Source organism: Bufo bufo, chromosome 2, assembly GCF_905171765.1.
Source record: "Bufo bufo chromosome 2, aBufBuf1.1, whole genome shotgun sequence".
Taxonomy (NCBI): domain Eukaryota; kingdom Metazoa; phylum Chordata; class Amphibia; order Anura; family Bufonidae; genus Bufo; species Bufo bufo.
In genome coordinates, this window is record NC_053390.1 from 217,512,698 (window position 1) to 217,525,828 (window position 13,131).

Consider the following 13,131-nt stretch of genomic DNA (forward strand, 5'->3'; position numbering starts at 1 on the left):
CCAGTTTCTTTTACCTTCATCTAGCACTCCCCCCGGAGCCTTGACCACAAGTACAGCAGGCTGGATTTCCAGCCTGCATTTGTGGGAGGGGCATAGGGCATTTATCCTGCCGCACGGCCTCTCCAAGTTGTCAGCATCGCGTAGTGCCCCACCCTACCCTCCCTCATTCCCAGTCTCATTCCAAGCTCAGACTCCTTGGGTTTGCCCCCTTTTCTGGTTTACCCGCGTACATGGCTAAAGGCACACCACTAGCCAAGTTAGGTTCAACGGTGTCCAGTTTCTCTTACCTTCATCTAGCACTCCCCCCGGAGCCTTGACTATATATATATATATATACAGGGAGTGCAGAATTATTAGGCAAGTTGTATTTTTGAGGATTAATTTTATTATTGAACAACAACCATGTTCTCAATGAACCCCAAAAACTCATTAATATCAAAGCTGAATATTTTTGGAACTAGTTTTTAGTTTGTTTTTAGTTTTAGCTATTTTAGGGGGATATCTGTGTGTGCAGGTGACTATTACTGTGCATAATTATTAGGCAACTTAACAAAAAACTAATATATACCCATTTCAATTATTTATTTTTACCAGTGAAACCAATATAACATCTCAACATTCACAAATATACATTTCTGACATTCAAAAACAAAAACAAATCAGTGACCAATATAGCCACCTTTCTTTGCAAGGACACTCAAAAGCCTGCCATCCATGGATTCTGTCAGTGTTTTGATCTGTTCACCATCAACATTGCGTGCAGCAGCAACCACAGCCTCCCAGACACTGTTCAGAGAGGTGTACTGTTTTCCCTCCTTGTAAATCTCACATTTGATGATGGACCACAGGTTCTCAATGGGGTTCAGATCAGGTGAACAAGGAGGCCATGTCATTAGATTTTCTTCTTTTATACCCTTTCTTGCCAGCCACGCTGTGGAGTACTTGGACGCGTGTGATGGAGCATTGTCCTGCATGAAAATCATGTTTTTCTTGAAGGATGCAGACTTCTTCCTGTACCACTGCTTGAAGACGGTGTCTTCCAGAAACTGGCAGTAGGACTGGGAGTTGAGCTTGACTCCATCCTCAACCCGAAAAGGCCCCACAAGCTCATCTTTGATGATACCAGCCCAAACCAGTACTCCACCTCCACCTTGCTGGCGTCTGAGTCGGACTGGAGCTCTCTGCCCTTTACCAATCCAGCCACGGGCCCATCCATCTGGCCCATCAAGACTCACTCTCATTTCATCAGTCCATAAAACCTTAGAAAAATCAGTCTTGAGATATTTCTTGGCCCAGTCTTGGCGTTTCAGCTTGTGTGTCTTGTTCAGTGGTGGTCGTCTTTCAGCCTTTCTTACCTTGGCCATGTCTCTGAGTATTGCACACCTTGTGCTTTTGGGCACTCCAGTGATGTTGCAGCTCTGAAATATGGCCAAACTGGTGGCAAGTGGCATCTTGGCAGCTGCACGCTTGACTTTTCTCAGTTCATGGGCAGTTATTTTGCGCCTTGGTTTTTCCACACGCTTCTTGCGACCCTGTTGACTATTTTGAATGAAACGCTTGATCGTTCGATGATCACGCTTCAGAAGCTTTGCAATTTTAAGAGTGCTGCATCCCTCTGCAAGATATCTCACTATTTTTTACTTTTCTGAGCCTGTCAAGTCCTTCTTTTGACCCATTTTGCCAAAGGAAAGGAAGTTGCCTAATAATTATGCACACCTAATATAGGGTGTTGATGTCATTAGACCACACCCCTTCTCATTACAGAGATGCACATCACCTAATATGCTTAATTGGTAGTAGGCTTTCGAGCCTATACAGCTTGGAGTAAGACAACATGCATAAAGAGGATGATGTGGTCAAAATACTCATTTGCCTAATAATTCTGCACTCCCTGTGTGTGTGTGTGTATATATATATATATATATATATATATATATATATATATATATATATGAGATGTGCCTAACTACTGTGTTCGCTCACAAATGGAAAGCAAAGATACAATCTGTAAATGCCTCATGAAGGGCTTTTATACAAGGCGTCTTGCGGGGCTACTGTCAGATAACATCCAGTGTCTGATGTACCCATGTCATATGACATATCAACACATCTTATATACAAGTATGTAGTGCCTCGTCTAGAAGTGTCCTATACACAATTCCTATACGTTTCTCTAATACCAGTCACCTCAACCACCCATAACTGTATTCTTTGACCCATGTGAACCTTTTTTGATGCAAAGACATTGCAAATACACTGCCAATCAATACTGAAGTTCTATTTCTGTCCTGAAATCTATAGGGGGGTTGCATCCTATTTCCCATAATGGTGGTGAGCTGATATAGTATGAAATAAATAATTATCTCCCAGACATCCACAACCACTACCAATTGATGTTTTTCTGAATTTACATGTTCACGTCTATTAAATAAACCTTAACCCTTTAAAGGACCCTGAGATTTTCCTTTTTTTCACTCCCCTCCTTCCTATAGTCCTAACTTTTTTATTTTTCCATTCAAATAGCCTTATGAGGGCTTATTTTTTGCGGGACAAGTTGTACTTTCTAATGGCATCATTTACGGTTGCATACCATGTAGTAGGAAGCAGGAAAAAAATTCCAAATGGGGGAGAATTGGGGTAAAAAAAACACAATTTTGATAAAGGTTTTTATTTATAAATTTTTTATTTTTTTTGCACTGTACACTATGCAGTAAAAGTGACCTGTTATCTTCATTCTCCAGATCAGTACGGTTACAACGATACCACAGTTGTGTAATTTATCTTGCGTTTTAATACTGAAAAAATATATATTAAAACCTTTGGGGGGGGGGAATAAAAAAAATAAATGTATAACTATATTCTGACCCCTATAACTTTTTTGTAGTTATATGAACGGGGCTGTGTGAGGGCTCATTTTTTGCGGGACAATCTGTACTTTTCAGTGATACCAATTTGAAGTGTGTGCGACTTTTTGATCACTTTTTATAAAAAAAACTATTGGGTGGTTGAAGTGACAAAAAATGGCGAATTGGCTGTTTTTATTTTTTTTCCTGTTGTGCTATTTGCCGTATGCCATTAATATTGTTATATTTTAATTGTATGGGCATTTTTGCACACGGCGATGCCCATGATGTTTATTTTTTTTATTGTTTAAAGGGGTTGTCCAGGTTCAGACCTGAACCCGGACATACCCTTATTTTCACCCAGTCAGCACCCCTGATGTTGGCATCGGAGCATCTCATGCTCCGATGCGCTCCCTTGCCCTGCGCTAGATCGCGCAGGGCACGGGCTCTTTTGTTTTGAATAATACACTGCTAGGCGGAAGCTTCCGCCCAGCAGTGTATTCGGTGACGTCACCGGCTCTGATGGGTGGACTTTATCGCTGCCCTAGCCGTTTTACTGGCTAGGGCAGCGCTAAAGCCCGCCCATCAGTGCCGGTGACGTCACCGGGCTTCCTGGCAGCCCCATGGAGAGCCCGGTACATCACCGGAACTCTTGAAAATGCCTTTGCCCTGCACGATTTAGCGCAGGGCAAAGGAGAGCATCAGAGAATGAACTGCTCCGATGCTCAAGTCAGGGGGGGCTGCCTGGGTGAAAATGGAGGTATGTCCGGGTTCAGCTCTGAACCCGGACAACCCCTTTAAGTATTTTTATTTTAAGGAAAGGGGGATGATTTGGACTTTTAGATTTTTTTTTTTTTTCATATTTGTAAAAACTTTTTTTTACTTTTTTTAAGTCACCTTGGCTGACAATAACATTGTGTTCATTGATGGCTATATAGCCATCATTTGCAATATAACAATACAATGCTGCCACCTGTATTGGTATATTCCTGAAAGACTCCGAAGCCTGCTTGAGGCTTCGGGCTATTTCAGCAATGTAACAGGTTTCCCAATCTCAGCCAGGGAACGCTGTTACCGGAGCGGAAGCTTCCGGACTGCTCAAATGCCGTGGTCACATTTTACCACCGCATCTGAAGGGGAAAATGTATGCGATCAGCCTTATGGCTGATCGCATACATGTGCCACAGGTCTCTGTTATTTAAAATGAGAAGCCCGGCGGCTATGGCGCCCGTTGCACGGGCGAGCGGGCGCCATGTTTAAAGACTGGACTTGGAGGTTCTCAAGGGGTTAAAGGGCATCTGTCAACAGATTGTACCCATGAAACTGGCTGACCTGTTGCTTGTGCGCTTGGCAGCTGAAGGCATCTGTGTCGGTCCCATGTTCATATGTGCCCACATAGCTGAGAAAAATTATGTTTTGCTATATGCAAATGAGCTTCTAGGAGCAACGGGGGCGTTGTCATTACACCTGGAGGCTATGTTTTCTCTGTAACTGCAGCGCCCTCTCCACTTTGATTGACTTTAGGAGAAGTCAGGGCCAGACGAGATCACGTTTACACTGCCTGTCCCTGTCAAAGTGCAGAGGGAGCGGCAGTTGCAGAGAGAGCAGAGCCTCTAGGAATAATGGCAACGGCCCTGTTGCCCCTAGGGCCTCATTTGCATATATTAAAATATCATTTTTCTCAGCATATGAACATAGGCCCAACACAGATGCCTTCAGCTGCCAAGCACACATGTAACAGGTCAACTGGTTTCATAGGTACAAATCTGCTGACAGATGCCCTTTAAACTTCTCTCCTATGTGTGAGCAATGACTCTGGGGTCTACAGGGTTACTGAGGAAATGGGAGTTGCAGATGAACAACAATTTTACACATAATTGTGTAAAACTGTTAAGGAGACATGACAGGATGACACACTGATGAGGCACATCAGGATCATGCAGTTTCAATACATGCTCGCGGACTATGAAAACCATGAGGAAGGAAAAGGAAGGCCTTGTTACCTGGACATGGTGATCATAGAGAGGACACAGACAAGCCATGATGTGAAAATAAGCCAATAACTGTATATTGTGGGGAACTCATCACTACAAAGAATAAAAACAACTTCATATTATATCCACAACATTTTTAATCCATAATCCATCTGAGGAAAGTCTGTTGGTTTCAAAGATATAATATTATTTAGGAAAGAATAAGGTTGCTAAAATAATGAAGAATATGTAGGTATATGCACACTGATCAACAGGATTACCTCTCATTTGCTTCTTGTGTCAGCACCCACACAATTCAATATTAGAAGCCACTTTTCCAGTGCATGGTACTAGCTCTATCTTACTCTACTCAGTTCTACTCCGTTTTGGTTCCAGGCAGTTTGTTTACCACTGTGGACATGGTAGCCCTCCATGTAGCTGGAACCCGTGTAGTGGAGATTCTTTCGAACCAATCACTTTCGAACCAACAAAGTCAACAAAGTGGTCAAGTGACCTCATGGTACCAGCTTAGCTGGCTTGAAACCTCCAAGGTATCATAAAAGTACCAGGTACTATTTTCAACTCTGGCCTAGTAGAAAAAAATAAATAAATAGGGTAGAGTCCAGTAATTTCAAGCAAGTTCCATCAGTGGAAAATAACCTGTAGCTGTATGGTAAGCTGGAAGTCCTCTGGGAACGGTTCTGAATAATATTTATACACTCCTGACATGCCTGTTTTAAATGCTATGTGAGGGGAAAGTATCATCTCTGACGATTCAGTTCTTGTTGTCTGCATGCTAGGTGGATAAGGAAGAATTAGTGGTTCTGATCTGTCGGACACATCCCTCCTGACACAATGTCACATTCACTGAACCATAGGGGATGTGAAGGGTGAGAATGCCTGCAACCGACTGCCAGAGGGACCAGGCGTGGGGAGGGCTCTTTCAGGGACACAAAAAAGGGAATATGGTAGCCAATATGGCTGACAACAGAAAGTGTGAAGCCACTATTTCCTGCCATGCCAGAAGGCAGGAGAAAGGCTGCATACAGTTAGCGTAAATATGGAGCAGTCAAGATTTATTGTATTTCTTTGTGATCTCAAAAAAAAAAATAAAAAAAAAAAACATAATTAGAAATACAATGAACATGATAAATCCAGCTTCTAATGAAACCAGAGGGTGTTTCTCCTCTGACATGCCAGTGCAGCTTTAAAGGGGTTTTCTAGTATTTTTATCTTAACCACCTCAGCCCCCAGTGCTTAAACACCCTGAAAGACCAGGCCACTTTTTACACTTCTGACCTACACTACTTTCACCGTTTATTGCTCGGTCATGCAACTTACCACCCAAATGAATTTTACCTCCTTTTCTTCTCACTAATAGAGCTTTCATTTGGTGGTATTTCATTGCTGCTGACATTTTTACTTTTTTTGTTATTAATCGAAATTTAACGATTTCTTTGCAAAAAAATGACATTTTTCACTTTCAGTTGTAAAATTTTGCAAAAAAAAACGACATCCATACAGAAATTTTGCTCTAAATTTATTGTTCTACATGTCTTTGATAAAAAAAAAATGGTTTGGGTAAAAGTTATAGCGTTTACAAACTATGGTACAAAAATGTGAATTTCCGCTTTTTGAAGCAGCTCTGACTTTCTGAGCACCTGTCATGTTTCCTGAGGTCCTACAATGCCCAGACAGTACAAACACCCCACAAATGACCCCATTTCTGAAAGTACACACCCTAAGGTATTCGCTGATGGGCATAGTGAGTTCATAGAACTTTTTATTTTTTGTCACAAGTTAGCGGAAAATGATGATTTTTTTTTTTTTTCTTACAAAGTCTCATATTCCACTAACTTGTGACAAAAAATAAAAAGTTCTATGAACTCACTATGCCCATCACGAAATACCTTGGGGTCTCTTCTTTCCAAAATGGGGTCACTTGTGGGGTAGTTATACTGCCCTGGCATTCTAGGGGCCCAAATGTGTGGTAAGGAGTTTGAAATCAAATTCTGTAAAAAATGACCAGTGAAATCCGAAAGGTGCTCTTTGGAATATGGGCCCCTTTGCCCACCTAGGCTGCAAAAAAGTGTCACACATCTGGTATCTCCGTATTCAGTAGAAGTTGGGGAATGTGTTTTGGGGTGTCTTTTTACATATACCCATGCTGGGTGAGATAAATATCTTGGTCAAATGCCAACTTTGTATAAAAAAATGGGAAAAGTTGTCTTTTGCCAAGATATTTCTCTCACCCAGCATGGGTATATGTAAAATGACACCCCAAAACACATTCCCCAACTTCTCCTGAGTACGGCGATACCAGATGTGTGACACTTTTTTGCAGCCTAGGTGGGCAAAGGGGCCCATATTCCAAAGAGCACCTTTCGGATTTCACTGGTCATTTTTTACAGAATTTGATTTCAAACTCCTTACCACACATTTGGGCCCCTAGAATGCCAGGGCAGTATAACTACCCCACAAGTGACCCCATTTTGGAAAGAAGAGACCCCAAGGTATTCGCTGATGGGCATAGTGAGTTCATGGAAGTTTTTATTTTTTGTCACAAGTTAGTGGAACATGAGACTTTGTATGAAAAAAAAAAAAAAATAAAAAATCATCATTTTCCACTAACTTGTGACAAAAAATAAAAAATTCTAGGAACTCGCCCTGCCCCTCACGGAGTACCTTGGGGTGTCTTCTTTCCAAAATGGGGTCACTTGTGGGGTAGTTATACTGCCCTGGCATTTTCCAGGGGCCCTAATGTGTGGTAAGTAGGTAAATGACCTGTGAAATCCTAAAGGTGCTCTTTGGAATATGGGCCCCTTTGCCCACCTAGGCTGCAAAAAAGTGTCACACATGTGGTATCGCCGTATTCAGGAAAAGTTGGGGAATGTGTTTTGGGGTGTCATTTTACATATACCCATGCTGGGTGAGAGAAATATCTTGGCAAAAGACAACTTTTCCCATTTTTTTATACAAAGTTGGCATTTGACCAAGATATTTCTCTCACCCAGCATGGGTATATGTAAAATGACACCCCAAAACACATTCCCCAACTTCTCCCGATTACGGCGATACCAGATGTGTGACACTTTTTTGCAGCCTAGATGCGCAAAGGTGCCCAAATTCCATTTAGGAGGGCATTTTTAGACATTTGGATACCAGACTTCTTCTCACGCTTTGGGGCCCCTAGAATGCCAGGGCAGTATAAATACCCCACATGTGACCCCATTTTGGAAAGAAGACACCCCAAGGTATTCAATGAGGGGCATGGCGAGTTCATAGAAATTTTTTTTTTTTGGCACAAGTTAGCGGAAATTGATATTTTTTATTTTTTTCTCACAAAGTCTCCCGTTCCGCTAACTTGGGACAAAAATTTCAATCTTTCATGGACTCAATATGCCCCTCACGGAATACCTGGGGGTGTCTTCTTTCCGAAATGGGGTCACATGTGGGGTATTTATACTGCTCTGGAATTCTAGGGGCCCTAAAGCGTGAGAAGAAGTCTGGAATATAAATGTCAAAAAAATTTTACGCATTTGGATTCCGTGAGGGGTATGGTGAGTTCATGTGAGATTTAATTTTTTGACACAAGTTAGTGGAATATGAGACTTTGTAAGAAAAAAATAAATAAATTCCGCTAACTTGGGCCAAAAAAATGTCTGAATGGAGCCTTACAGAGGGTGATCAATGACAGGGGGGTGATCAATGACAGGGGGGTGATCAGAGAGTCTATATGGGGTGATCACCCCCCTGTCATTGATCACCCCCCTGTAAGGCTCCATTCAGATGTCCGTATGTGTTTTGCGGATCCGATCCATGTATCCGTAGATCCGTAAAAATCATACGGACATCTGAATGCAGCATGACAGGGGGGGGTGATCAATGACAGGGGGGGGGGGTGATCAATGACAGGGGGGTGATCAGGGAGTCTATATGGGGTGATCACCCCCCCTGGAAGGCTCCAGGGAGACGCCTGTATGTGTTTTGCGGATCCGATCCATCTATCAGTGGATCCGTCAAAATCATGCGGACATCTGAATGGAGCTTTACAGGGGGTTGATCAATGACAGGGGTGTAATCAATGACAGGGGGGTGATCAGGGAGTCTATATGGGGTGATAACCACAGTCATTGATCACGCCCCTGTAAGGCTTCATTCAGACGTCCGTATGCGTTTTGCGGATCCGATCCATCTATCAGTGGATCCGTAAAAATCATGCGGACATCTGAATGGAGCTTTACAGGGGGTTGATCAATGACAGGGGTGTAATCAATGACAGGGGGGTGATCGGGAGTCTATATGGGGTGATAACCACAGTCATTGATCACGCCCCTGTAAGGCTTCATTCAGACGTCCGTATGCGTTTTGCGGATCCGATCCATCTATCAGTGGATCCGTAAAAATCATGCGGACATCTGAATGGAGCTTTACAGGGGGTTGATCAATGACAGGGGGGTGATCAATGACAGGGGGGTGATCAGGGAGTCTATATGGGGTGATCAGGGGCTAATAAGGGGTTAATAAGTGACGGGGGGGGGTGTAGTGTAGTGTAGTGGTGCTTGGTGGTACTTTACTGAGCTACCTGTGTCCTCTGGTGGTCGATCCAAACAAAGGGGACCACCAGAGGACCAGGTAGCAGGTATATTAGACGCTGTTATCAAAACAGCGTCTAATATACCTGTTAGGGGTTAAAAAAAACACATCTCCAGCCTGCCAGCGAACGATCGCCGCTGGCAGGCTGGAGATCAACTCTCTTACCTTCCGTTCCTGTGAGCGCGCGCGCCTGTGTGCGCGCGTTCACAGGAAGTCTCGGCTCGCGCGAGATGACGCGTATATGCGTGACTGTGCGCAGGGCTGCCACCTCCGGAACGCGATCCTGCGTTAAGCGGTCCGGAGGTGGTTAATGGCCTTTTCTTAGGATAGGCCATCAATATCTGATTGGCGGGGGGCCGACACCCTGCCTCCCCACCAGAAGCTCCGGTGCTGGAAGTCAGTTCTGTCCATTGTGTAGTGTCCACTGACATGGATGGGAGCAGTGCTGCAGTTACCAGCTCCGAACCCTACACAATGGACAGAAATGTGTAGTACCAGAACTGCTGATCGGTGAGGGACTCCCATCAATGAGAGAGAACCCCTTTAACAAGGACAAAGCTCTACAGCATGTGATAATAGCTAAAATATCAATGTCCCTATAAATCTTACAGCATGTCACGCACACTGAACATGCTCCAGCCGCTACATAGGTTGTTCCCATCTCATTCTCATAAGCGTTCACAATTGCCAGGAACATACTTGACACCATTCTGATCTATACAATTGTAAAATAAACGGAAAAAACACTTAGGGTGGGTTCAGGTCTCGTTTTTGCCATCCGTTTAACGTATACATTGGGGGGGGAAAGGATACAACAGCTGAGTACATTACGCTTTTCCATCCTGTAGAGTGATTTTTTTTACAATGGAAATTTATGGTGACAGATGCCACTGTATGGCATCGATCTGAGGCATACGTTAATGTATACGTTTTTTGTATACGTTAAATGAATGGCAAAAACATGATGTAAACCCAACCAACAGTCACATACCATATATTCAATGTATAAGGTCATCAGTTTTAGTCCTTGAAAGCTGACCATACACAATGGATAAAGGTCAGCCAGAGCTAATGTGTATGATTCTCCTTTATACCAAATGTCAGGGGAGAGAAGAATTGGGTACCCGCCTGATCCTCGGTTATATTCTGTTATAAAGATTTCTAACCAAATAACAACTATGTTATACAATAGTCATTAAATAACTAGATTATTACTTACAGCCTTTTGATACCAGACTCCTGTGGGTTTGTAGGTTTGGAGCTAAATATCGGGGATGGGGAGGATTGTGGAACCTTGCTCTCCTCATCGGCTTCCTCGCTAAAGACAAACATATAATGATCAAAATCAGATTAGTTATAATAATTCACAACGTGACAATATACTGTAGAGTATTATAAAAGAAAAAGAAAAAACAAACTTTTAATAGGGCTGTCTAGTTAAGACAACCAATTTCTATACACCCTAATGGGTAACTGAGTTATAGAGGGAGGAGAGCAGTTACAAAGAGCATCTTATTTCTGGAGGACCTGTCCTATCCTGCATTATACAGGCAACCTATAGGTTTGAATTGGTTCTGTGTAATGCTTAATGTCACCAGTGGTGGCACTCCAGAAAAGTTAAAGGGGTTGCCTCACCTCATCATATCATATATATTAAGTTTATAATGGTATTTTAAGTTACTTAAAGAGGACCTGTCACCACTCCTGACATGCCTGTTGTAATAGCGTCATGCATTCCCCATGTAATAACAATTCTGGAGCATCTAGTCTTATGGCTCTATGTTGTGTCATTCCTTTATTATTTCTGCTAGAAGTTATGAATGAATTGCTAGCAGTCTGCAGTAAGGGTACAGAGGGTGGTAACCAGTTGGGAGGGGGGGGTGTACCTGCACAGTCTCACTGTATCCAGTCAGTGCTGCCATTTTCAGACTGTGCAGGTACACACCCCCAACTGGCAACCCCTCAGTACCCTTACTGCAGACTGCTAGCAATTCATTCATAACTCCTAGCAGAAATAATAAAGGAACACCACAAATTGGAGACATACGAATTGTTGCTCCAAAATTGGTAGTACATGGGGAATCCATGTAGTTATTAAACAGGCATGTCAGGAGAGGTGAAAGGTCCTCTTTAGCTCAATGTATATCATTTTTCAATAATGCCTGTGGTACCCATCACCTTTCATTTTCCATCCAGACATCATTTGTCTCTAGGGGTGGCCATGCTTATGTACTACAAGCAAAACGGCTGCCTCTCTGGTGGCTGGGAACAGCAGGAGAGGGCATGCGCACTCACATCCCCCGCCATCTCGTATTTCTTCTTACCTTATCTCTGGTGCTGTTCTATACAGCTATGCCACCAGGGAAAAAAGTATCACATAAATAGCCCCGGACCTGTAATATAGATCGCCACTGCCTGCTATCATTTTGTGAAAGATGACCGTAGGAAAGTTTCAGGGTAAAAAGTCTGCTGTGCCGAGGCTTTTAATGTAATGAACTTGCAGCCTCTGGACCACAGGAGCACGCATATACATGCAAGGGGCAGGATTACATCATCCCCACCCTGCTTACCTGTGCCATCAGTCAAAGGAAAGGGTGCCCAGTTACAAGAGGGGAAGCGATCAAAGAGGGAGGTGAGACAACCTCTTTAAAGGGATCCTGTCACTATGAAAATGTGAACAGCATAGAGCAGGAGGAGCTGAGCAGATTGATGCATAGTTCTATGAGAAAAGATTCAGTATAACCTATATTTCATTCATTAAAATTTATTCTGGTCTTTGAAGTCCAGGAGGCGGTCCTCCCAGTGACTGACAGCCTTCCCTCTAAGGTTGTGTATACAGAGATAGCGGTCAATCACTGATAGGACGCCTCCTTGACTTGAGTGAGCAGGAATTGAAATGAATGAAATACAAATTATACTAAATCTTTACCCACAAAAATATATATATCAATCTGCTCATCTCCCGCTGTCTGCAGCTCAGATTAAGAAGAAAAAAAAAAAAAAAGGATGTGTGTCACTATCTGGATTTGACTGGCAAAAAATAAAATTTGAAGACCCTTTTCCTTTAAGTGATGGCTTGCCCTCAGAATAGCCCATCACTAGCTGATCAATGGGGGTCTCTAGCAGCTTGCACCCACACCACTTAGCTGTTCTGTGTAGCTGAGTCGCCAGAAGTCGATGCAAGAGCTACAGGGTAGTGTCAACATTGTAGGGGACAACACTTTTCACTGCAGCACTGCTCCCATTGAACTGCAGCTCCCCCCAGTGCCATCAGCCCCCATGTCTTCAGTCCTCTGTGTCATCATGTTCCCCACTCCCCTAGTGTCTTCATACCATGTCCCCAGTGTTATCAGCCCTCCATACCATGTCTCCCAGTGCCATCAGCCAGCCCCTCCATGCCATGTCCCCCAGTGCCATCAGCCAGCCCCTCCATGCCATGCCCCCCAGTGCCATCAGCCCCTCCATGCCATGTCCCCCAGTGCCATCAGCCCCTCCATGCCATGCCCCCCAGTGCCATCAGCCCCTCCATGCCATGCCCCCCAGTGCCATCAGCCCCTCCATGCCATGCCCCCCAGTGCCATCAGCCCCTCCATGCCATGCCCCCCAGTGCCATCAGCCCCTCCATGCCATGCCCCCCAGTGCCATCAGCCCCTCCCTGCCATGGCCCCCCTGCCCTGTAATACTTACCTTTCCTGGCAGGGTGCGCGGCTGGCTGATAT

At 43.8% G+C, this 13,131-nt stretch overlaps 1 protein-coding gene across 2 annotated transcripts in view; it reads right to left on the reverse strand.

Annotated features, from left to right (window-relative positions):
* The window catches only part of RILPL1 (Rab interacting lysosomal protein like 1), an 85,973-nt gene that overhangs the window by 26,796 nt on the left and 46,046 nt on the right, over positions 1-13,131 (reverse strand). For both annotated transcript variants that reach the window (XM_040416206.1, XM_040416207.1), the window contains exon 6: positions 10,632-10,730. In XM_040416206.1, the coding sequence (XP_040272140.1) occupies positions 10,632-10,730 (99 nt within the window). The remainder of the gene's footprint in view (positions 1-10,631; positions 10,731-13,131) is intronic.